Genomic DNA, 26,737 nt, shown 5'->3' with positions numbered 1-26,737 from the left:
TATTATTTGCATATGCAGTTTTTCTTTAGCTATATGTTCTTAAGAGCGGAATAGTAGCTTTGTAATTTATAGTGAGGCTTCCACCTTGAGATTTGCATGAATGGGGATAAGGTGAAAGGAAGGCTTGTCAGTTCCTTTGTTGACTAAGCAGATTGTATTCCCACTAAAGTATTTATGTTGGTCCTGCCAGTTTTAGGAAGCCAGAGGCTAGCTGGCATTAGGTTTCTTCTTCATATGTTAATAAAAAAAATGTGGCTTAGGAAATAGCCCTCAAAGATATATATTTCCAATTTGTAACCTGTTTACCAAGTGGATGGAAGAATTCTGGCATTTTCACTTTGGGTAATCAGTAATAGGAAGCCAGCTTCCATTTACATATTTAATGTTGCAAAAGTTTTGGTTATAATATGGCTTTTGAAGAAAGGGGGAGTGGAAAAGCCCCACCATGCCACATGGAGTGTTACAGTTCACAATGATTCTCAAGTTTTTAGGGTAAAGGCAAAGGAAGGGACAACACTTAGGTTATGTTGGTTTGAAAGAACCTGCATTGTCTTCTAAACTACATGAAAATGGGAACAATGGTGAAATCTACAGGAATATTGGAATTGTTTTCCACAATATGTTCTGCAAAACACTGACTTATCTTTATCAGGAAGCTAATACAGTATACACTTAATATATATAGCATTATGACATAGTAAGTTTGCAAAACAGGTTTTCATTCCTCAGAGCCATTCATATGCATGTGCACATGAATTGGAAAGTATTTCTTTAATTAAAACATGAGGCCCGGTATGTGAAATTTGTGTGCAGGTGGGGGGGGGGGGCGGTGAAGGGAGCCCCTCAGCCCAGCCTGTGCCCTCTCCAGGGAGCAGGTCTAAGCCGGCAGTTGGACATCCCTCTCGCAGTCAGGGAGCCCTTGCTCCTTACCGCTCAGCTTGCTGCTCCTTACCGCTGCTGCGGAGGCGGTAGGGGCTCCCGCCACCACCACTGCGCCACCAGCTGTGAACCCGGCTCCTGCATTGAGCATCTGCCCCCTGGTGGTCAGTGTGTGTCATAGTAACCGGTTGTTCTGGTCCTTCCGCCATAACAGGTTGCTTAGACTTTTATTATATAGATTTGTTTTATAAGAACCTGTTTTTGTTAGGGCACCTGGTGGGGAGTCATGGGTAAAAACTGCACTGAATTCTTCTTCCACACCTGGTTTGCAATCTGATGACTTAAGAAGGGGATGGCTTGCTTTCTGTTTCACTGAGGATGAAAACCCACCTTGCTGCTTAGTTTTTTAATCTGTATACTTGCGTGCTGATGGATCTAATGTAGCTCATATGTACTAGGGAGGCAGAGGAGGGAGGGCTCTTAGTCTATTAGTGGTATTTAGCCTAAGAAAAATTTATAAACCTCAAGTCAGTTCTCCAAGTATTTATACAGTCAGTGCCTTAAAATAGTTTAGAAAAATTTTTAAAGGGTCAATTTTAGCTCAAGTGTAAAATGAAATCTTTGCTTCTAGCAATAGTGAAGCTATTATGTTGGCAAAGCATCCCTTAAAAATCTAGAGTATTGCACAGAAATAGTATGTAAGCCTTAGATTTAATTTAGTGAGACTGCTGAAAAGCAAGTGATAGTGATCTGAAGACTTAGCCAGGGGCAGGGCATGACTGGCTAAGTGTGTATAACAATAGGTTGTAACTATTGAAGAACTACTAGAGCTACTTTTATTACACAAAGATATTTCTGTTCTATGTCCAAAACTTCTTAAAAACCAGATAAATCATTTCCTGGAGTATTCTTTAAAAAACACATGGTAAGAAACCTTTGCTGGATTTCACACCTTAATAGCAGGGACTTTGATGTCAAACCCGATTTGAACCGGGCTCTGATATCGTTCTCTAACTGTGACTGAACACTGCCACAGCTGTGCTAGATTTTTCATCTGCAGGTAACGGCACTGAACCATCCTATCGTCTTCGACAGTTACAAGTATTAACAAACTGCACAAGATTATGGACAATGCCTTCTGTAAACCTTCCATGAAAACAATAGGCACTCAAATAATCCTGAATAAATGAAGTCACTAACACTTAACGAATGCTTATTATATTCCACTTTAAATATATGGCTGTATTAGCTTGTGGATTCCTGAATTTATAAGGTGATCCTTTGGCTGACAGTTCCACATTGCTCTTGCGATTTACTTTTAGATATAGATTTAGTTAACACTGCCAAACATTCCCCAGTCTTTGTGAAAGTGATTTTTCAGGAATTTTGTAAAGTATCTATTTAAAAACATAAATTCTGATCATTTTGGACTAGAATAGGCCCAAGGATCTGCATTTAAGAACACCTTTCAACTCTTCAAGGGATTCTTCTGTAGGTAGTATAAAGTACCACAGTCGGAGATGTCTGGAGGAAAATGTCCAAATTTTTGGCCTTTTACTTCTGTGTGAAGCATCTTCTAGCCAAACTGGCCAGGCTCCTGAACTAGACCTGGGTCTGAAATAGAATCCAACATTTCCATGGTACAGAAAAAAATTAAAAAAATTACTCTACATCTCAATGCTTGCTGTTGTTTCTTTAATGCTTTCTTTAATGTTTATAAAAACATTGGCTGCTAGATTGAAATGAAGATTTCAAATGTAACACAAAAATACTTCGTAACTGTTAAATAAGTATATGGTTCAATATCTAAGAAATAATCACATTTATTTTAACTTCTACTTCAACATAGTCTAAATTACAGGAATTATAAATCACGTAACTGCTTATGATTTAAAGGCATGACACAGCCAAGAATACTACCTGTGTAACAGTTCCCCATAAATACAAAAATACATGTCTATAAATATAAAAAATGTATTAACACATCTTATTAAAGGACAATAGCTTTTAGTTCTTTAGAGAAGTCTGCCTGAAACTACATTACTGAAGCCATGGGTTATATTTATAACCAGCTTAGTGAGGATGTTGCCCACTGCCTAACATCTGTAGGACAGTTGGGGTATTTCTGCAAAGCATTCATAATTTGAGTATTATCCAAAAGTAGTTTCATCAGCTGGTACTCTCTCTGTGCATTTACTGAAGTTCTTTCCACGGGCCTTATTAATTCTAATTGTTGTAAGTGTTCAAAGGCCTGAAAGATGAAAAAAATAGTTTAGGTTCATTAGAGGAACAACCCAGAGAACAGTGAAGGATTCTGATCAGTTGTGGAATAGAATGCCAGAAAACAAAACTTAATAGAAATCAGTAAGGTTCAAAAACAACACTGCATCAACTTCATAAAAACTTGTATATCAGGTGAAGCAGCACCAATATATAGTTATCTGTCACTATATTGTTGAATGTAAACAGGACACATTTTAATCCAGTCTGCACACCATGATTTTTCCTAATCTCATTTTTTGTTTCTGATCTTATTCTATATCATATTTCCTACTAGTGATGAAGTTAATGAAGGGTTTCCAACTAAGATCCACTAAGTCCATTGTTTTTTGACTTAAAATTACTCCAATTTGCACTCACATTTTGTTTGTGCCTTTGTAAGACTGCTGTCTAAGTTTAATGCAGCTGAGCGGAAAGAGCCCTAGGGGCACAGCAAGCCTGTCAGCTGACCTTGCGACTCAGCAAAGGGCCACAATGGACGAGAGGGGCCAGCTCCTGTTCCCTAAGGCGTCTGGTGGAGACTGCCACCACCTGTCAGAGTTTCCTTCCATCTTCCTCACCTTAATAGGGCTCTCTTCTGTTTCCTCTTACCACACATATTATGTCTTTTTTAACCCTGATGATTATTTTAGGTATTTTATTAGGTTATGAAAACTGAAAAAACATCCATTAAATCATGACATACTAAATGTAAATACTAACATTACAATCAATTCCTGAGCTTTCTATTCCTACAGCTTTATTGTGAAAAATATTAGAACATATTCTCTATGTATCATAAAAATTCTTCTGATGAAATAGCTCAGATACCACTTCTGAAAATGAGAAAAATACAAAAGGCTGGGCTGAATAAAATGAAGGAGATTTAAAATATTTATAGGCAGCAAAAATGTTTGTTTTTTAAATATAGAAACTCCTAAGAATGTAAATGCTCAGGTACCTTTTTCCATTCACAACTCCCAGAAGCCATGACTATCAGACAGACATGGGTATTAGGAAGGGGGAGAAAACCCACCTGCACTGTGCTAGATACGCTTTCTGTTGTGAAGAAATGGCAATGCCCCAACACTTTCTGGTTGCTACAAGAAATAAAATTCTGACTACATAGGTCTACAGGGGATGCTAAGGGATGTATGGGTCCACTGCTTTAAAACAAAAGTTTTTTCTCATAAAGTCCTCTAGAGCTGTGGTGTCCAATAAGGTAATCATAGGGCTGTTGAGCATTTGAAATGTGGGACTCGATTTTTAATTTTATTTCATTTTCATTAAGTTGAATTTAAAAACGGATGCCTGAGTCAATAAAAAAATTATGTTTAGAACAATTTCAATATGTAAATATTTTTTTGTAAAATATATTTTTATTGATTTCAGAGAGGAAGTGAGGGGAGAGAGAAATATTAATGATGAGAGAGAATCATTGATCGGTTGCCTCCTGCAGGCTCCCTACTAGGGATGGAGTCCGCAACCTGGGCATGTGCCCTGACAGGGAATCCAACTGTGACCTCCTGGTTCATAGGTCGGTGGTCAACCACTGAGCAACACCGCCTGGGCTACATCTACGTCTTTAGCTAAAAATTTTATGGAATCTAAAGAGTATTTCCAATGAATATTTAGGGACTATTCTGGTATATTAGGTTAAATAAAATTTATTATTAAAATAAACTTCACTTTATTTTTTGTTGCTACTAGAAAATTGATAATTATATTAATATGGCTCACATTATATTTTTAGTGGGTAATACATATTACACAAGAATAAAGTTTCTCAAGTTTTAAAACCCTTGTGTCACCTAACCCCTAATAAAGCCTTCTCTACATGCTTTCACCAGCCCGTGAGATTTCGCCTGTTGGTTTCTTAATGGCTCATGTCAGCATTTTTGTAGCTTTTTACTGCTAAAATTATAGAGCCGAGGCAAACCTTGAGTATAAAGGGATAGGGCTGTATCAATGTATTTCACGGACTATAAATGTTTCTTTTCAGGATGTAACTGTTAGGAACAGACAGTAGAGGGCAGTATACTCCCACAAACCAAAACACCTGGCTGCTAACTTTGTGCAACTATGATATATAGTTAGGCCTTGAACAATGCTGGGGGTTAGGGGTGCCAACAACCCTCCACACCCAGTCAAAAATCCCCATATAATTTTGTCTCTCCCAAAACTTTACTACTAGGCTACTGTGGACTGGAAGCCTTACCAATAACAAACAGTTGATTGACACATATTTTGTATGTCATATAGATTATATACTATATTCTTACAATAAAGGAAGATAGAACAAAGAAAATTTTAAGAAAATTATAGCAAAGAGAAAATACATTTACAATACTTACTGAAAAAAAATTCATGTATAAGTGGACACTGTTTAAACACCCATGTTGTTCAAGGGTCAACTAGACAATCAAATTGGACATAAAAATATACCAGCCTGCAGAAAAATAACAGTGAATCTTACCTTCATGACAACAGGTTTCTCAAAATTATAGACAGAATGGGCTTTCCTTTGAACAAACTTCTGAAACTCTGGACAGAAAACAATGACAAAGTCAGTATCTTCAATAAGCAGTGGGGTAGAGTCAGAAAGAAACTACCCAAGTCTTATCTCACCATTATAGACCATTTGAAAATTAAAGGGCTCCTCTTCATAGATGTCATTTAAATGTTTCATTGCTATTATAAGACAGATTTCCAAGACTGACAGACCTATAGTAAAAGGGAAACAAACTATAAGTTATAGTTTACTTACTGATACATAAGACTGAAATAACTGTCCCTCAAACAAAATGATGAAGGGAAAGGGGGGAAAGGGGTCAAACCCCCCCAGGACCAAATGCGTTTCAGTAACTGCCATCTATATTATCTTAAGCAAATTACTCAACTTCCCTGAGCTTAGTTTTCATATCAACAGAATAGGGATCTTCCTATATTACGGAGATGTTAGAAGAATTAAGCACGTACCATATGGCCCACAGTAAACAAACTGTGCAATCATATGTAACTTTAAGTCACACAGGGCTCTTGATTATTCAAAGAATCCTTAAATCCCAAGAAATTATATCTAAATTCTTTTTCCTAAAGAGATGGCTCATTAGATTCTCAAAAGTGACAGTAAACCCCCAAATGGCTAAAAGCTCATGCTCCTCATTAGCACTTGGTGCAGAAAATACAGTGTTAGCTGGACTTCCGATGTGGCAAGGGAGGCAGTGTCAGTTTTCGGGGACTTTAAATGGGAGTGACAACACCTTACAAAGGGCCGAGTTAAAGGCAGTGTGGATATAAAAGTAGTCTGTGTATAAAGCACTATGCCCAAGGTTAATTATGAAATGCACTCCATTAAACAAACCTATAAAAATTATTAATCAGGTAGGTTTCTCACCATGTACAATATTTGCTTTAGAGTCCATGCTACACAGCTGGTTTGCCTCCATCAAATCTGCTGCAGTGATAAATGGGTGTGATGTGGTTACACGGCTTAAAGCAAGCATCTAGGAAAATGGGGATCAGAAAAACAATTACATCTTTACTTGGGAAATGTGGCGGTATTACTGAACAACCCTTTTTAATTTGGAGAGTCTACTCTTATGAGAGTAAATATTAATGCTTGGGAAAAGTATTCTCTCATATTTAGCTGTACTAAAATTTAGTATTTAAATTCATATGCCATGTAACTATAAATGTAAAGCATAAAAAAGTTTTGCTGCTCTCTCTACTCCTTCCTACTTGCATATCTTACTTACAACTCCTCAAAGGAAGAACATTTAAAAAGGAGTAGGGCAAGCAGAGAGGCCCAAAATAAGTAAAATACAACTTAAAGCCCCACACCATACCAAACTAAAAGGCAGATGTGTGACTTGTGCATAACTTTCTAACCATCAAATCTGCCAGTCCAGGTCAGGGTTAAGTAATAGAAAGAAGTTAGCTACCGTATGTTCAATTGCTCAAAAAGGAAAAAGATAAAAACCAAAATTACACTCAGAAATAGCTTTCCTTGAAAGCAGAGCCCACTTTATTTGAACTTCATTCCCCTGCTTCATTCCCTTTCTCTTACCTGTCCTTTTACATTTTACAATTAAATATTTTTGACACACAAAAAGGCAAGAGAATAATATAATCAATAACCACTACCACTTCCTTAGCTTATGAAATATGACCCTACACAGTTGAAGCCCGTCTCTTTCCTTGGTTGAACTCTCTTCTCCTTTGTATACAAAACCAAAAATGCACATTAAAAAAAAAAATGTATTATTTTTATGGATTTCAGAGGGGGCCAGAGAATCATTGATCAGCTGCCTCCTGCACGCCCCCCACTGGGGATGTGCCCTGACCAGGAATTGAATCATGATGCTTAACCACTGAGGCACACTGGCCAGGCATAAATAAAAATGCACGTCTCCTACTACCTATGTACTTCTACCTATGCATGGTTTCCTAGACTATTCAGAGTAATTTTTAAATTTATATAAATATCATATTGTACTGTTGCAACTCTCTCTCCATTGAACATTTATCATGAGAATTTATCCACATCAAGTTGTCAAGTCTAGTTTATTTATTTTTTCCAGTTGTATTGTATTGCTCTGCAATTTAATTATTATTTTTTTATTGATGAACACCTCTCATTTCTTTTGCAATTATGAATAAGGCTGCAATAAAAAAACCTTTCTATGCCTTCTTGTGCTTCTGAGTTACTAGAGATATCTAATTCGCCAAATTGTTTTTCAAAGTCCCTGTACATATTCACACTATCAGCAGCAACGCATTTCTATAGTCACAGGCACCACACCATCAGATATAAACTTTTGACACCTACCAGTTGGCAGGAAAAAAAGGTTTAACTCTAGTGTTTAATTATGCAAAGTTTAAATTGTACCGTTTCCCTGAATACTGGAGAGGTAATGCATCTTTGTATATTACAGGGCATGTGGGATTCTACATTGCTAAATGGCTTGCTCGTACTCTTAGCTCATTCCTTTACTGATTACTATAAAAGCTGTTTATTTATTATGGATAGTATTGATGATTAGATGCATTGCATACACCCTCTCCCAATCAGCTTTTTTTTAAATCTTCATCCTGGCCAGTCTACATTTAAAAGTTAAATGTAGTTAAACTTTATCCATCTGTTTTTTTATGGCTTGAAATTTGCGTATTTTATCTAAGAAATATCTCCCTACCTCCAGATTACAAATATATTCTCTTACATTTTTTATAAACTTTTTAAACTTTTTGTACAGACATCTAGGTTTATCAACATGGAATTTACTTTTGGATATGCAATGAAGGTGTTTCTTTTTTTTTCTTTCTATGTATAACTCCTGATTTTGTTGTGGTGGTTGTTGAAAAATTATCCAAACTATAATTAATTTCAGTCAAGTCATTCCCTCTTCTTTATAATTTCCACCAATTCCAAACTTTTCTTACACATGAAAAGCTGAAACAAAAATCAAGCCATTACCCCGAATGAGAAGTGTAATAGAAAACTGGAAAAATATTTGTTCACGCTGACAATTTTAAGGCAGAGAGATTTTATCATAATGAGAAGTGTGTATATGAATAGTTATGTTGCATGTATGTGTGGTGTGTGTATTCTCTATGTAAAGTAAGTTAATAAAGTCTAATTTTCATATACAAATAATTAAAAATACTACTCTGAAAATTCTTAATCCCAAAATTACTTTGTAAGAAAGACAGTTGTTAATGAAAATGGCAAGATGGGAGGGGGATTTCTAATGAGAAAGTATATACAAAAAAAGCTCTTAAATTTCCTCACCAAAGCAGAAATGGGAAAGGAGAATCTGTAAACAAACACAGCAGAACCATATAGTAAAGCAGGATACAAGCTTGAAGCCAGACACCTTGGCTTTGGGTAGAGTTTGCCATCTACTACCCGTGTGACCTGGGGTAAGATAATTAACCATGCCCTGGCTGTTTTGACTCAGTGGATAGAGTGTCAGCCTGTGAACCGAAGGGTCCTGGGTTTGATTCCGATCAAGGGCACATGCCTAGGTTGCAGGCTCCATCCCCAGTAGGGGGCGTGCAGGAGGCAGCCAATCAATGATTCTCATCACTGAAGTTTCTCTCTCTCTCTATCTCTTTCTCTCTCTCCCTCCCCCCCTTCCTCTCTGAAATCAAAAACTTATTTTTTTAAAAAAGATATTGCATCATAAGAAGCCTCATTTTCTTAAAAAATAAAGAGAAAAATATCCAAAGGTAAAATATAGGCATAATCTGCCCAAGCTGGATTGCTCAGTGGATAGAGCTTTGGCCTGTGGACTGAAGGGTCCCAGGTTCGATTCCAGTCAAGGGCACGAACCTCAATTGCAGGCTCCTCCCCGGCCTGGGCCCTGGTCAGGGCGTGTGCAGGAGACAACCAATTGATGTGTTTCTCTCACACTGGTATTCCTCTCTGTCTGTCCCTCTCTCTTCCACTCCCTCTAAAAATCAATGGGAAAATATCCTCCAGGGAGGATTAAAAAAAAAATAGACATAATGTTGGTAAAGCAACTATACAGTTCCCAGCTCAAGTGCTATTTAATAACTGATATCAATTATTATAATAAATGAAAGTGACCAAGAAGAAATTCATGAAACAAAATTAGTTTTTCCTTGAAAGATATTTGCCACAGATAATTTTCTAGAAACATTAGGCTAATGTCAAATACTCTTAATAAAGGAAGAGCTTTCATTTTCAGAATAAAGTACTTCTTCGTTGATAATGTTTAAGCTTAAAAGATATTATTACTTTGTTTAAGACCATAACAGATGGGATTTATTCCAGGTATGCAAAGCTAGTTCAACATTCAGAAGTCAAGCAGTGCAACCCAACACTGCACAAGCTAAAGAAGAAAAACCATAGATCATATTCATTGATAGAGTAAGCATTTGACAAATCCAGCATCCATTTATAATAAACTATCAACAAGTTAAGAACAGATGGGAATTACCATAACTTGATAACAAATGTATAAACCATCTATAGCTTCCTTATACTTAACAGTGAAAGGCTGAATGCTTTTCTCCCAAGATAGGAAACAAGGCAAAGATGTCCATCCTCTCACCACACTTACTTAGCATTTTTGAGAGGTTTTAGATGTTGCAAGACAAGAAAAAGAAATAAAATATAATCAGATTGGTAAGGGGAAAAAAAACCTACCTCTCTATTTGCAGATGACATGACTGTCTCAAGAAATCTAAAAAACTCCTAGAATGAGTTCAGCAAGTTTGCAGAGTACATCAACATACAAAAATCAATCACATTTCTATATACTAACAAAGAGCATGCTGAAACCAAAATTAAAAACAAAACATCACAGACAACTGCTCTAAAAAGTTAAATACTTTAAACATGTACAAACAGGATAAAAATTATAAGATAATGATGAAAGAAAGCAAAGAACTAAACAAAAGGAGAAAAGTGGCCGACAGAGACTGGAGAACTCCATGTAGTAAACATGGTAATTCTCCCAAAATTTATAGGTTTAATGAATTCCCAACAGAATATAATTGTCTTGTGAAAGAAAAATTTAAAAAATGATAAAAACAAAGCTAATACGAACCAATAGCATATGTAAGGACCGCAGGCTTTTGCTGATATTGAAATGCTTCTGTAGGACTTCTTGCACACTTTTATCTTCTGAGAGACACTGGAGAGAAAAATCAAAGCAGAGTTAAGGAATCTTACAATTTAAAACTTAAATATAATCGTGTGCCTCACTAGTTGTTGTACCTCATTAATTCTATTCATTAATAAATAGGTATTGGTCTGACTTAGAACACAAAAATTAAAATCAAATTACTAGTTTATTGATTTTCTTCTTATCCTTTTACATTTCAGTTGACACAAACATAAAATACAATCCTTGCTACCGTGAATTTCTAGTCTGAAAAGGGAATCTACACAGTGATACCAGTGGCATGATCAAAATGCAGCAAAAACAAACAACAGAGAATAAGAGTTACTATACTTAGGAAAACAAAGTATGCAGAATGCTTATTGTATGAGTCAATAGATTAAAAAGAAAAAAGAGTGCTCGCTTTGGCAGCACATATACTAAAAAAAAAAAATTGGAACGATACAGAGAAGATTAGCATGGCCCCTGAGCAAGGTTGACACGTAAATTCGTGAAGCGTTCCATAAAAAAAAAAGAAAAAAGAAAAAAAAAAAAAAGAAAAAAGAACGTTCCAGTATATATATAAAAAACAGCATGAGTAAAGCAGAAACATTGTGGCATACTGACAGAAGATAAGCAGTCATGTAATCCTGAGTTTTAGTGACTGGCAAAATAATTTGTATATGAAGACAGAAACAGGAAAACCTAACTGGAAGTGACTGTAACTGTTCATACAAGAGACCAAGAAGATCTGAATTAACAAAGTGATGTAAAAACAAGAGAAAATTAAGACATTTATAAAAGACATGTCTGATGGAGAATCAACTGGTGAGAAATGGAGGAGCAAGGGTTTAGAGGGGGAAGGAAAAAATCAGAGATGATACCACAGTATAAGAATGTCCCACGAGGAGATGAGGTCAAGAAGTGAAAACTTGGATTATCAATGTTTAAGAAGCAGAAGAAAAGAGAGAAGCAAAGTAAAAGATTGAGAAAGATACTTAAGACTGGAAGAGAATACAAGCAAGAACAATGAAACCAAGGGAATAAAACTTCAAGAGGCAAGTGGTGATCAACGATGTAAAACACTTTTCCTAATTAAGTTGAAATATACTCTGAGGAAGCTAATGGCTTTGGAAATTCAGAGACCCTTTGAAAAAGCATTATCTAAAAGAGCCAACTGACTGCAGTAAGTTAGGATTAATGAAAAATAAGGTACACTTGGCACTGAAAAAGATTAAATGAAAGAAGAATAGATTCAAAATTGGAGAGCCAAGAAAGCCTTGGGTAAGATTGACATTAATTTTTAATAAATCATCTGCAAAGGATAAGGATTATTTTTCTTAAAAAAGAGAGAAAACTAAGTACTGATTATTTCTGTATTTTCTAGAGCTAAAACTACATGTCTCTCTCCCACTGTAAGTTCTAATCTAATGAAATAAAGTTTTGTGTTCTCAGTAAAAATACTATCCTAGTTATAGTACCCGTTTTCTGATATGTTTTAGTTATTCTCTTTCTATTTGAAAGAGCTTACTGTCACTATACATACCTTTTTTCATAAACAGCGTTAAATACCCTTTGGAGATACATAAGATAAACTTAAAATAAAGCAAAGTAATTCAAATAAAAAAGTCTTGAAAAATAACCGCAGTCCTGGCTTCTGCAATTATTGACTCTCATTAAATCCCTTATGAAGTTTCTGTATTACAATAAGAGCACTTAAGAACGAAAGTAAATCCTCTGGGACAAATATATTGATGCAAGATATTTTTTTTCCCCAGCAAGAATTCCAGGTGGCTCAGTTGGTTGGAGCATCATCCCACACACCAAAAGGTTGTGGGTTTGATTCTGGGTCAGGGCATATACCTGGGCTGTAGGTTTGACCCCTGGTTAGGGCGTACAGAAGGCAACTGATAGATGTTTTTCTCTCTCTCTTGCCCTTCCTCTCTCTCTCAAATCAATAAAAACATATCAATGGGCGAGGATTAAAACATAAATAAGTAGAATAATGTGCCAAAGAGTTAGTCTTCTATATTCTGTACTCTGCCTTTTTGCTCATCTCTTTATTTTTAGAGGTCTGAATCCAATGCCCCTTCTTTCTGAAGGCTATCATCTTCTTGCTTCCATAATTAGTCCGTCTAAAAGAAGCTTACAAGATCTATCTGTGAGCCATTAAAAAGTGAAACCTCATCATATTTTTATTTCACTTTAACTCAAACATTATAAACTGCTTGAAGATAGGGTATTATTACCAATAACCACTTACTGGATGCCTATTACATTTAACTAATTATGATAATTATTGAAGATATTAGATATCAGGTTTTGAAACATGACTGAATTTCTTATGGCTGGATCAGGAAATAATGTAAGGGGAATAAGACAGAACTGACTGACTGATATCACCACTCACAGGAATATGGGGGAGTTCCCAGAAATAAAGCAGACGCCCTCTGTTGCTCAGGGAAGCTGATACCGTTCCTTCTCGCTGATGAACACATGAACAGCTGCCACAGAAGCAGGTTCTCATGGTGCTGATTGCACAGTGTGGTAGGCCAGTGCCTTCCTCAGGTAAGATTCTAAGCAGAATGTTACAGAATTACACCTGCACCTTAGGACCCATGCTGCTCCAGGGATAACTTAGAGGCAGCAGCATATGTACTAATCTCCTAGTCAGTTCCTGCTAAAACTTCTCACCTTTTGTTAACTAAACAGGAAAGGTTTAAGACAATAGGTAAATCTTCCTTGAACTTAGCTATAGTACTTTGGAGAAATTTCCTTAGAGGAGAATTAGCTATGGTTCTTTTAAATGTTCATTTATATAGGGATTTCTCTTACACTGCCATGCTCTCTCTTACTTATTGACTCATTTGGGATATAAATGATATTCAGAGGTCTAGATTCAACACTATCCTAAAGATAGTTCTTGGTTGAGATTCCATAGGTGACCTATACCATTGCTTTTGATTTAACTTTGGAATCAGAAAAACTTCCTGAACAGTCAGCACTGAGAGAAAGAACAGCTCCCTTAATGCAGTCCCCACCCCACTACCACTCATAGGACAGGGCCTCTGGCCATGGTCCTGATATATTTTTCAAGTGAAGTTCATTTATTAAGCATACCAAAAGGTGGCAAATGATTAGGTTGGGGGAAAAAAAGTATTAGAACTAAGAGACACAAACTCCAGTGGTACTAGTGTTACCTTATAAAAGTCTACAAGGTTGTCAAAAAGATGACAGGATAGTGCTCATGTTCATTCCTACCATCTGTTGCTAAATTCAGTGATAGAGGATCAGCAAAAAGGGGACCAAAAAACTTAGGCCTAGCCACTCTACAACCACATGGTTACCCATTTTCTGAGTCATCCAGAGTTTGCTTCACCAGTAACACCCACCATATACTTCCTTTATATACATGCCCACTCTAAGATGATCAGAATATAATGTATCTGGGAAGGACAGAAAGAAGGATGATGGTATCAGTCATTTTAGGAAAGAAAGTGAGCAAGGATAGAAATAGAAGTCCTGGAACTGCACAAACATTTACTGTGAAAGATTACATCTGAATCTCTAAAGCACTCAGAAAACCCATTGTTGTAACAAAACAGTCAGTTAAAGAGCTGCAGAAGGTGAAAGTCTGTGACTCACTGAAAAGTGGATTCTGACCAGATATTCCAGACCTTTGAAAAGGAAGGGACAACGTGGGAGTACTAATTATAAAGTTCTCCTAAAAAATGTAATCTTATAGTTAGAGTATCAAAGAAAACGTGCCTGAGCTAACAAATATCTGAGTCCCAGGAAAGACTAATTTGGGGAAGAATTTGGAAGGGAGGACCCACACCTAATTATACCAAGGTACAATATCTGAATTTTAAGGATAAAGTTAGCCATTTTTACACACAATTCCATATAGTTATATCAAGAAAATGATATAGAATTATTAATCAGAACAAAGTATAAAAGGCAAAACAAAAAAAAATATGAAAAGTTTGCCCAGTCAGTGTGGGTCAATGGGTTGAGCATCGACCCATGCTCCAAGAAGTCACTGGTTTGATTCCCAGTCAGGGAACAAGCTTGGGTTGTGGGGTAGCTACCATCTCTCCCTCTACCTTTCTCTCTCTCTAAAATAAATAAAAACGTATTTTAAAAAATATGTAAAGTTAAACCCTTTAAATAAAAACAAGTTTAGTTTTTGCACATAAAGTCTGAATTGCTATAAACTAAATAATTACTCTGGTGAGTTTGGACATAATGAAAATTTCTAACTTTTACCATATATTCTTATGAACTGATTATATTTTGTTCAATGAACTTTTAATTTAAAAAATGAAATGTGTCAAAATTACTAATGCTAACATGAGCAGACCATATTTTATTATTAAAAGAAGAATCAAGTTTCAGTTATGCAAGCAATGTGACTATGGTTAACTATATAGTATTGTACCCTTGAAATTTACATACATGATAGATCTTAAGTGTTCTGACACTTACAAGTAAAAAAAAAATTATACCTATGTGAGGTGATGGATATATTTAATAGCTTGATTATGGTATTTCACAATGTATATGTGTATCAAAACATTAAATTGAACACCACAAACATATACTGTTTTCAATTTGTTGATTATACTTCAACAAAGATGGGAAAAAAACAAGAATCATATAAGAGAAAAATAAGTACATTTTTATTTTGGTATTGTTACTAATAAAAGAGAAACATGGTAAATGGCGTACGACTGCTACCCTTCCCATTGGCTACTCAGCGAGATATGCAAATTAACTGCCAGCCAAGATGGCGGCCGGCAGCCAGGCAGCTTAAACTGAACATGAGGCTTGCTTGCTTCAGTGACGGAGGACTCCAATGTTCCCCGCCTGCCTTGCCGGCCTCTGAGCCTGCAGTTTAAGAAACATTGTAACGAATATAGAAGCTAAACAAAACCCCAGAAACCTGCTTTCAGCGAGCCCGGGATCTCAGAGCTGGAGTGGATACAGAGTTTCGAATATAGAAACGAAACAAACCAGATACCTGCTTTCAGGAGTGGAGGCCTAAGAGCTGGAGCCTCAGAGCTAAAGCTGGCCCAGAATAAAAAAGAAAAAGAAAAAAAGGAGCAGTTGGGAGCTTCAGTCCCAGCCTGAAAACAGCCCTCAGCCCCTCACCCAGGCTGGCCAGGCACCCCAGTGGGGACCCCCACCCTGAAGGGTGTGTGACCAGCTGCAAACAGCCATCATCCCCTCACCCAGACTGGCCAGGCACCCCAGTGGGGACCCCCACCCTGAAGGGTGTGTGACCAGCTGCAAACAGCCATCATCCCCTCACCCAGACTGGCCAGGCAACCCCGTGGGGACCCCCACCCTGAAGGGTGTGTTACCAGCTGCAAACAGCCATCATCCCCTCATCCAGGCTGGCCAGGCACCCCAGTGGGGACCCCCACCCCGATCCAGGACACCCTTCAGGGCAAACCAGCCAGCCCCCACCCATGCACCAGGCCTCTATTCTATATAGTAAAAGGGTAATATGCCTCCCAGCACCGGGATCAGCGGAGCCGGGAGGCCTCCTGGCACCAGGATCAGCGTGACAGTGGGCAGCGCCCAAACCCCCTGATCGCCCTGCGGCTCTGTGTGTGACAGGGGGTGGGGCCACAACCTCCCTATCCACCCTGCTCTGTTCCTGACAGGGGAAGGCACCCCAACCCCCTGATCGGCCCTGCTCTGTGCCTGATACGGGGGAGCTCCCAACCCCCTGATCACCCTGCGGCTGTGTGTGTGACAGGGTGCGGCGCCCCAACCCCCCCACCCCACAGGCCCTGCTCTGTGTGTGACGGAGTACAGCCATAACCTCCCCATCGGCCCTGCCCTGAGTGTGACAGTGGCGGCGCCCCAACCCCCTGATCGGCCCTGCTCTGTGTGTGACAGGGGGCGGTGCCCCAACTCCCCTATCGGCCCTACTCTGTGAGTGACAGGGGGGAGCTCCCCAACCCCTTAATGAACCCTGCTCTGTGCGTGACAGGGGGTAGCTCCCCAACCCCCTGATCGACCCTGCTGTGTGCGTGACAGTGGGGAGCTCCCCAACCCCCTTGATTGACCCTGCTCTGTGCGTGACAGGGGGGAGCTCCCCAACCCCCTGATGGGCCCTGCTCTGTGCGTGACAGGGGGCAGCGCTCCAACCCCCTGATTGGCCCTGCTCTGTGCATGACAGGGGGTGGCGCCGCAACCTCCCCATCGACCCTGCCTTGAGTGTGACAGGGGACGGCACCCCAACTCCCCAATCGGCCCTACTCTGAGCCCGACCAGGGGCTGCACCTAGGGATTAGGCCTGCCCTCTGCCACCCGGGAGCAGGCCTAAGCCAGCAGGTCATTATCTCCCGAGGGGTCCCAGACTGCGAGAGGGCACAGGCCGGGCTGAGAGACCACCCCCTCCCCACCGAGTGCACAAATTTTTGTGCACTGGGCCTCTAGTTTAAGAATAAAATCAATACTACTTTACTATAAAACAATCCTTTTTTAGAGGCAGTGAATATAAATTGTGTAACTCTAATTATCCATACATCTAATCATCCTCACTCATTAGCATTTAATACTACATACCAGTTTTATCCAATGCTTTCAAAATGAAGGACTTTTTTGTTATTATTTTCCACTTTCATAGGACCCATATTTTTGCAAGATTCTACTATGTGGGCTTTATTTAGCAACACTGTTCTTCAATTATGTTATTGAACTTCCTCTCCCTTTCTCCCTGCCAACTGAAATTTCTTGTCGGCATAAGACAAACTGACTTTATGCCAATTCAGACTTTATGCCAATATGTTGGGCTGACATAACAGTGGTCTGTAGAAGTTAAGCTTGAAGTGTAGGTAAATCAACAGAGTCCACATGTTTAGTAAATCTTGAAAACAACATATGAAGGTACCTCTGTAGCTAATAACCTCAGGGCTCCATGGACTCCAATATGGATTTCGTCAATGTATATAATATAACCACAACTGCCATAACCTGGATTGCCTTTTAATATACGTGATGAGATAAAAGATAAAGTTCTTTATGAGAATTAGAGGGGGGAAAAATCCACACTGGATAGGTAGATATGAATCACTAATATAATATATTGCTAAACTTAAAAAGTAAAATAAAAATAATTTTTGTGATGGAAATGCTTCAACAAAATAACCTAAAATATAAAACAGATATAAATAAAACAAAAAGCTCATTAAAGTACTTTTGAGAGAAAAATTCAGGAGCTATGACATTTGGACAGTTTTGTATAAGAAGATAATATGCACACAGAAAAAGTGTATAATTAGTAGTCATGCAGTTTTATGCAATAGTACATTAGAAACTTTGTACTAATTCAGAAATTTTAAATATTTCTAAGTTTTGTTTTCAAATGGTATAGCAAGATACAAAAATCATTTTGATATTATTACTTTTGCTCCAAGTTACCTGAACATTCTCATTCCACTTCTCAGCAAAAAGCTTGTCTGGAAATTCTGTAGGTAGAGATAATTGTTCTTTAAATATTTTAAGATACTGGGGAAAACCAAATGAATTCATTAAGTGCATCTGTCTGTGAGAAAATCGTGACTTCACTCTTTTTTCTAAGAGTTCCAAAATATCCTTAAAAACAAACAGAAATTCCTGTAAGATGCATGTTAAAAAAAAGTCAATGTTAGAAATTTAAGTATTTAAACTATTATCTAAAATTAGCAATGCCTATCTTATAATATTAAATTAAGGATAAAAAAAAATTATGAAAACCACTAAATACTCAAATTATTCCCTTGATCTCTTTACTGTTAAAAGGCAGTAGAAGTAAGAGAGTGTGGCTTGGAAATAAACCAAGCCTCTAGAACAGGGATGGGGAACCGTTTTTATGCCCAGGGCCATTTGAATATTTATAACATCATTCTCTGGTCATACAACATTATCAATTTAAAAATTAGCCTGCTATATTTGGTTAAACATTTAACTCACCCCCTAATGCCTTGGCAGGGTTAGACCAAATAATTTTTCAGGCCTTATATGGCCCAAGGGCCAGACATTCCCCACCCTTGCTCTAAAAGATTCTGTTATGCATGCTATTTTAATCTCCTTTAAAAGAATCTGTAGGCCCGGTGATGTCATGCGTTTTACCTACCATGTTAATCTCAGCTAATCTTCAACATTCTAACACTTATAATAATTGCTAAAAAAAGTTGTAACTATTATTGAGTAGTTATTTGTCATAGTAACATTAAAAGTTTCAAGGAATTCTGTACATTCTATGAAGAATTCAGATAAAAAATTAAGATGAACATTTGTACTAAGACTTATTACATTCATGAAAATCTAAACATCTTCATTGTTTTATGTAACAATGACTTAAGTAAGCAGTATGTGTAATGGAGAAATGTTCAGTTCACTGAAATATCCACAAACTTAAGCTGAAGCCATGCTAGGCCAAAGGAACAAATTACAGAAGAGAAACTGGCAGAAACACAGCATGACAATGGTATGTGATTGTCCTGTGGCTTTTCTATGGTGATATTTTAGAAACTACTTATATTTATGCTATTTTTCCTTAAGAAGTTATAAATCAAGTTTATTGCCAACTTTCTATAATTAAAAAGTTTTATTTTTTTTAAAGAAGCTGTGATAAGCCCTAGAAATATGGATTTCTAATCTACCAAGATGATTTTCATAAAACAGCTAGGTTAAGAAATCAATTATATAGAGCAGGGGTGGGGACCCTTTTTACTGTCAAAGGCCATTTGGATATTTATAACATCATTTGTGGGCCATACAAAATTATCAACTTAAAAATTAGCCTTCTATATTTGGTCAAACATTTAATTAACTCAAAAGCCTTAGCAGGACCAGACCAAATGATTTCAGGGTCCTTATATGGCCCACAGGCCAGAAATTCCCCACTCCTGCTTTATTTGGTCCTTAACTGGATCAATAATATTTGCCACTGCCACTTCCATCCAAAGGAAGATTTTTTTTTTTTTTTTTAACAAGAAGATGCCTCAATCCCATGACAGACTGCTGCTTCTAGCAAGGCAGGATAGTTATGTGGAGAACCAGCCCGATGTTCTACGAGGGAGGCTTATTATGAAGGCATATATCATAAGCTCTGGAGCACTGGGGAAGGAAGGCGGGAAAAGCCACTGGACAGAAAAAACAGCACTAGGCGGACTGTTGGAAGATGACTTTGTAAAAAGTTTCACTTTTCTAAAAAAAAGACAAAGAAGTACTGAAAAAGAGAACAAGTACATGAACCTCATTTCCAGTGGTGTATATTTACAAAGTTAAAACAGTATCATTCTGAGTTGATTCCAAGCATTTTCAAATATGGGAAGAATCATAAATGTTAAAGATATACACTATTGGTGAATTTAATCAAGTTATGGTAAGATTATTTAACTTTCACTTTACTTGCTAATGTAGAAATATTGTATTTATTAGCATAATCTGACTTCATTTTTTTCACTTAGTGATTCTGTTGAAGAGACAGGTATTTATGATTATGAGTGATTAACTGTGTTCTTATTTTCCTCAATCTGATTTGAAAAATGGGATAAATGCACCAGGCATCGGTGAAACACATTTGAAAAATGCCTGATATCATGACCTACATAAGTGACTATGTTGGTAATTAAGCTTTAACTTTTTAAACACTACAATTTTTTAATTAAAAAAAAAAAAAGACTTACCAATCTACATGTAAGACCAATAACTGCTATTGGAGTCTGTGCAGACTGAGAAATATCAAAAAGATTATAGAGGAGTGTTTGGTTTCTATGATGAGCAAAAAGATCAAATTCATCTAATATGAAGATCACTGGACAACTACTAGTCCGGTCACCTAAGATAAAATAAGAGTTTTATTAACAGCAATTATATTAACCTTTGTTAAATTTCCATACTACTTACTACATTTCACTTTTTATTTATTTTTATTTATTTTTAAATATATTTTTATAGATTTCAGAGAGGAAGGGAGAAGGAAAGATAGATAGAAACATCAATGATGAGAGAATCACACTGATGGGCTGCCTCCTGCAAGCCCACCACTGGGGATCGAGCCCACAACCTGGGCGCGTGCCCCTGACCAGAATCGAACCTGTGACGTTTCAGTCCACAGGCTATTCACTGAGCCAAACCAGCCAGGGCTACATTTCACTTTTTAAAACTTAATTCAACGAACAATTATTGATAACCTACTTCGGGTAGGATATTTAACAATGCACATCAATTTATTTATTCAACAAAATTACTCACAGGACAAGATAGCCTTAGGTATTTCAGTCTAGTTACTAGTAGTTTATTGATGAAAATGATTTAAATAAATGGAGACTATTGTTTTTAAAATTATGTAAACAGAGTCCTTCTAGCACCAGAAAATTTACAAAGAACTTTTAATACCTACACAGACCAAATCATTTTGAGATTAAATATAAAGAGTCATTATGCTCAAAACTATTATTTCAGAAAAGATTCATTTAGCTAGAAATGCAAAGTATATCTTCCCTTAGAAATAATTTTTATAAACAATGGTTAGACTGTGAAATTCAATCAGAACCACTATAATTCCTTCTAACCACAACTTTAATATTTCAACAGGGAAAAGTTCAACATGACTCTGTGAATTCATTGTTCTCATCACAACAGAATCAGCTTTAGCAAAAGAATCACTACTACTTTAAGGTTTAGGACTTTATATTTGCAAAAACAAGTAACAAGAAAATCTGATAAGGGGACACTCACTGGAACAGGTAATAAAACATTTAACACTAACCTAAATGGCATAAAAACCACAGGAACGGCTCAGAAGTCTAGAAACAGGCCTACATTATTAGAAATTTAGTATTGGTAAAACATAGCATTACATATTAATGGGGAAAAGTGGTTTATTCAAGGTTAAGGCTCCACTTTACACCTCACCAAAATAAATTCTAGCCAAATTATTAATTATAAGTATTAGATGAAAACATAATTGAGTATTTTTAAATCTGGAGAGAAAAAATTTTGACTATGTAAAAATTCTAAAACTCTGTTCAGCAGATAATCCAACCCAAATTTAAGAGAAGAGAAACATTAAGTGTTGTTTTTAAGTGCAAGAATTCCCATAAACAAACAAACAAACAAACAAACAAGCTAAACATCAAAATAAGACAGAACCATAGGAAACACATGAACCAGGAAATGTCAATGGTCAATAAAAACAGAAAATGATGATCATCATTACCAAAATTAAGCAAATTAAACTAATAATTTTTCTATTAAATAGACAAATATAAAAATAAATACTTGTTTTTGAAATTGTTAAGAAAAAGGTATTCTTGAAATATGTTTAGAAAATGGGCCTTCTAAGGTAGTTTAATTGTTGTACCTTTTAATCCAGAATTCTACTCACTGAAATTTTCCCCAGGAAATATCTGGATGACTATCTATGAATTTCTTCACAATAACAAAAATTAGAAATAAAAACCCATAAATGGTGGTTAATAAGTTATAATGTATATTTTTAATTACAGTTAATTTATATTTATAAAATGAAATATATAAGAACCATAAAAATGATAATGCAGCATTTTTTACTGTCATGGAAAAATGCTCACAATATACTGTTTGTAAATGAAAAGATGTAGACTACACAATATGGAAAATAAATGTATTCTTATGAAAATTACTTTACTTATATCAATGATATACTGCAGGTGAATAAAGACATAAAACCAAAGTTAAATTGAGATAATCACTATAATAGTGTGGGAATATAGTGACTATTATTTTCTTTTATAATATTTCTTTACTAATTTTTTTGTAAAATCATGTTATTATCTTTATAATCAGGGGAAACTACAGCTAAACAAATATGCTTGATACTGTTAAACATATTAATATTTACCTTTTTTTAAAGCTTCCAGAATAAATGAAAGGTTTTCAGCAAAGCTTCCCTGAGTAACAAAAACAAAAAACAAACAAACAAATACCATGACTAGAAGTTTATTAAATAAAAAAACAGAAAGGTTATCTGGCCCTTAAACATTATGTAGACACACCCTGTATCTAATTCTTAGACATTATATAGATACTCATTTTTCATAGTAAACTAGAGGCCTGGTGCACAAATTCATGTATCAGTGGGTCCCTTGGCCTGACTTCTGGGATCAGGCTGAAACTGGCTCTCCCACATCCCCTGAGGTGTCCCGTATTGTGAGGGTGCAGGCCAGGCCATGGAACCCCACTGGTGCATGATTGATTGGGGCCGGGGAGAGACACAGGAGGTTGGCCAGCTGGGGAGGAACCATGGGAGGGCTCTAGGGCATGTCCAGTCCCTCTCGCTCAGTCCTGAAAGGCCGGACCCCAGCAGCAAGCTAACCTACCGGTTGGAGCGTCTGCCCCCTGGTGGTCAGTGCACGTTATAGCAACTGGCCGACCAGTTGACTGTCTGCCCCCTGATGGTTGGTGCACATCACAGTGAGAGGTTGAGCAGCCTTAGCATATCATTAGCATATTATGCTTTGATTGGTTGAATGGCAGACCAGTCGACTGGACACTTAGCATATTAGGCTTTATTATATAGGATTAGAGTCATTGGCCATATTCTCAGTTGAATATATCTATGCTTACAATATGAAATTTAAATATAAAAGCAGAGATGGCATAGCTCTGAAAGTGACATTACTACGTAGTGTTCAAAATTTTCTATTTTCTTGATAAAATACATAAAACTGTTAATGTTATTTAAAGGGAGTTTTTTATTTTATCCTCATTTGAGGATATGTACATTGATTTTAGATTTTTAGATAGAAACAGTGATGTGAGAGAGACACACTGATGTGAGAAACATTGATCACTTGTCTCCTGTACTCGCCCCACAAACTTTTTGGTTTACGGGATGACGCGCCAACCAACAGACCCACCAGGTTGGGGCTATTAAGAGTTGCTATATTATAAATATAGTCAGAGAATTAGAAATCCATTGCACTTTGTATCGTCAAAAACATCAGGCTCTTGAAAGTCACAAATTAACTTCTACCACTAAAAAATGAATTTAAATGAGATCCAAAAGTAAAAGGGAGAAGAAATTTGCCTCAAATATTAGATACTATAATAGTGAATCTCTATTCAAGAGCATTTTACACAATATGTATTATCATATCAAATTTGGCTAACTGAACCACAACCAAAACATTTTTACATACAACTTAAATATTCCAGATAAAAATTTAGAGTTGCAGATGTATTATCCAGATGTTACAGCTTGTGGATAAAGGCCCTATTAAAATATTTTTTCATTAAAATCATTACTATACTTTGGATTTTTTAATTTAAAGAAACAGCCAACTTTAAATTTGAGATGTAGAAGAGAGAGGAAACCCATTTATTTGTTTCCTAATGAAAGAACTGATATAAAATAGCGTAAGTTTTTAAGAGTTTCCATATATTTTGTGATGATTGCAAACTGCCACGTCAACACTATTCCAAGGTAAGCAGGGCTAGCAGTAGTTACCATAACATAAACAAAGGCTCAGAGACAATTTGTTAGGAAATCAGTGGTCAATGTTACTCAAAGGTTGCTTCTCTTCCGGATATTTTTTAAAAGAATGTTGTACATGACATTAGATATATACCTGTACAAATACATATGTACATATTATACAAACATTAAATATATACCTATACAATACATATGTACATATATGTACTTATATAAATATACATGAATATATATACGTATAAAAATATACGAATTTGCTGTAAGGATATCAGAACAGAAAAGCTCTGGATTGAGATAAGTGACTCAGGTTCTTAATGCCCAGCCTTTGTTATTTTACGACTTTAGGCAAGCTTTTTATGCTCTCTGAGCCTCAGATGACTGACTAATGAATACAATGTAGAAGTTAAATTAATAATATCTCTATGTGACAATTATGGTACCAAAAGTGATGACTAGGATGATAAACAACGATGTCTTTTTATTATTTCGTATGAATCCAATATGCAAGTTGGAAACACCAATCTTACATCAATAGGAAACTAAAAGCAAAACAGGGCCTCTATAACAGTAATTCTCCTTGACCAAGTAGCAGACTATTTTCAACATTAAATTCTAACAGAAGATAGAACATTAATAGAAGGGGCATTCTGAACTTCCACTTCAGAGACCTGCAGACAGTGAAAGGGTAACATATGATTGGGCTCAAGTTTTTAGAGATAATTACAAAAGAATGAATCACGACATGCTAGGAGGCTTTCACAACTATGGCTGTGAAGCTGCATAGGAGAGTGACAGCACTGCATAATTACCAGAGACCAGAAAATGAACTAGGAACGTATATAACCCACTTCAAATGCATAGGTAGTATGAGGATAAGTCATTTCATTATGAAAATTAAAGAAGTTGAAAATTAAGTTAATCATTGTTCCCTTGAGCCCTATAAATCAAGTGATAGGCAAAAAAATTTTCAAGTTTCAAAACATTTCTAATCAGTTTAAGTTATGACATTCATTGTCCTAGATTCCAAGCTATTACAATAATGAGATATGGGCAAGTATCTGAAAACATTTTAATAGTACGAGATAACTGGCATATGTATAGTGTATTACCATCAAGTATCTTTTCTTAAAACATAAATTATGTTTAATGCTTTCTTTTGTCTGCCAAATAAATTAGTGCAGTAAGTTTAAGATAATGCCTATTTAACAGAGGAGGACCTGAAATTCAGGGGGATTCATTAATCATTCTCACCAGGCTGTAAAGCAAGACTAAAATCCACCTTTTCTGTAGTGTAAAATTCAGCACATTTTTCCACCACTCCCATGATACCCAACTCTCAGACGACTAGAAATAGACTGCTAGAGTATAGTATTTTTAAAAACATTAATTTACCTCCAAAGACAGAGAATCAGAATATTTATCTTACAAATAAACAAACTCAGTATCTACATAAACCTGGTTTTGATAAATAAATGCACCCTAGTACTTAATACATTTTTATGACAAAAATATAAAGCTGTAACAATACAGACTTTATTTTGATGACTATTTAATAAAAGAATAGAAGTTATACGTACAAAAACTTTATCTCCAACTACGTTTTCCAGATTTAACTGCCTTGTGATTTCCTTTAGAGCTATTTTATCATTGATCTGCAGCAGTCCTGAAACAAAGCCCATTTAAAAGCATTTAATTAAAATGAAATATGTATTTGAGGTTATTTTCCAATCAAATAATTTTTAATGATTTTTAAATTTAACTAGAAAGAAAAAAGTCACAGACTGTGAGTTTATATTTCATTTTACACCTGAGCAATGAAGACATCTATCTAGTAGAATCAAAGAACAATCTTCTCTGGAGTTAGGGTTATTGAAAAAAACACACTACAAAACCGAAAGTCTTTATGTGCATCCTTTATTTATTTATTTATTTTCTAAAAATATTGTTTATGGTGTGCTAAGAGTTATTAGACATAAATCTAGTTTTAAAAATATAATTATGAATCCAAATTTAAAACATACAAGTGGATTTAGTTTCATAATATAAAAAGCGCACATGATTTATATTAGTTCCAGTGGCAAAATAATGACACACTTACCATTTAGGTGAACTTGTAATACATTTTCACTCACGTCTTCCACCTCCATTAATTCTTTCAAAGCATGGTTAATTAGCTAAACAATATTAAAAAGTTTACAAAATAGTTAATGATAGCTAAAAGTTAATAAGCCCTTATTTTTTAAACTATGAACAGTGGAAATGATATAAACAGATTGCCACTTTAAATTAACAAATACAATTGCAGATTCTTTAGTTCCCTCTGTTAGTTTCTAGGTATACAGAGAAAGTCCTTATTACAGAAACTTAGTGCTTATAATGAAAAAATTATTCCTACTACTAATATACTTATAATAACTAGAGGCCCAGTACTTGGATTCGTGCACCAGTAGGGTCCCTCAGCCTAGTCTGTGCCCTCTCGCAATCC

General features: G+C 36.2%; 1 protein-coding gene and 1 non-coding gene across 5 annotated transcripts in view; one reads left to right on the top strand and one right to left on the bottom strand.

The window, feature by feature from the left end:
* Positions 1-2,566: 2,566 nt before the first annotated feature.
* Positions 2,567-26,737, bottom strand: part of ORC4 (origin recognition complex subunit 4) — a 62,194-nt gene continuing 38,023 nt past the window's right edge. For 3 of the 4 annotated variants that reach the window (XM_036319304.1, XM_036319305.1, XM_036319303.1), the window contains exons 5-14: positions 26,351-26,426; positions 25,830-25,915; positions 22,657-22,705; positions 20,459-20,610; positions 18,207-18,380; positions 10,716-10,802; positions 6,536-6,644; positions 5,767-5,862; positions 5,615-5,682; positions 2,567-3,130 (exon numbers count right to left, since the gene is read on the bottom strand). In XM_036319304.1, the coding sequence (XP_036175197.1) occupies positions 2,942-3,130; positions 5,615-5,682; positions 5,767-5,862; positions 6,536-6,644; positions 10,716-10,802; positions 18,207-18,380; positions 20,459-20,610; positions 22,657-22,705; positions 25,830-25,915; positions 26,351-26,426 (1,086 nt within the window). In that variant the 3' untranslated portion in view covers positions 2,567-2,941. The remainder of the gene's footprint in view (positions 3,131-5,614; positions 5,683-5,766; positions 5,863-6,535; positions 6,645-10,715; positions 10,803-18,206; positions 18,381-20,458; positions 20,611-22,656; positions 22,706-25,829; positions 25,916-26,350; positions 26,427-26,737) is intronic. The other variant, XM_036319306.1, reaches the window with a different exon arrangement.
* On the top strand, positions 11,196-11,300 carry LOC118662289. Its single transcript, XR_004969680.1, has one exon. It is a non-coding gene; the product is annotated as a U6 spliceosomal RNA (small nuclear RNA).

Source organism: Myotis myotis, unplaced genomic scaffold (genome assembly GCF_014108235.1).
Source record: "Myotis myotis isolate mMyoMyo1 unplaced genomic scaffold, mMyoMyo1.p scaffold_m19_p_8, whole genome shotgun sequence".
Classification (NCBI taxonomy): Eukaryota; Metazoa; Chordata; class Mammalia; order Chiroptera; family Vespertilionidae; genus Myotis; species Myotis myotis.
The sequence above is the reverse complement of the archived record's forward strand: the minus strand, read 5'-3'. Positions and strand labels throughout refer to the sequence as shown.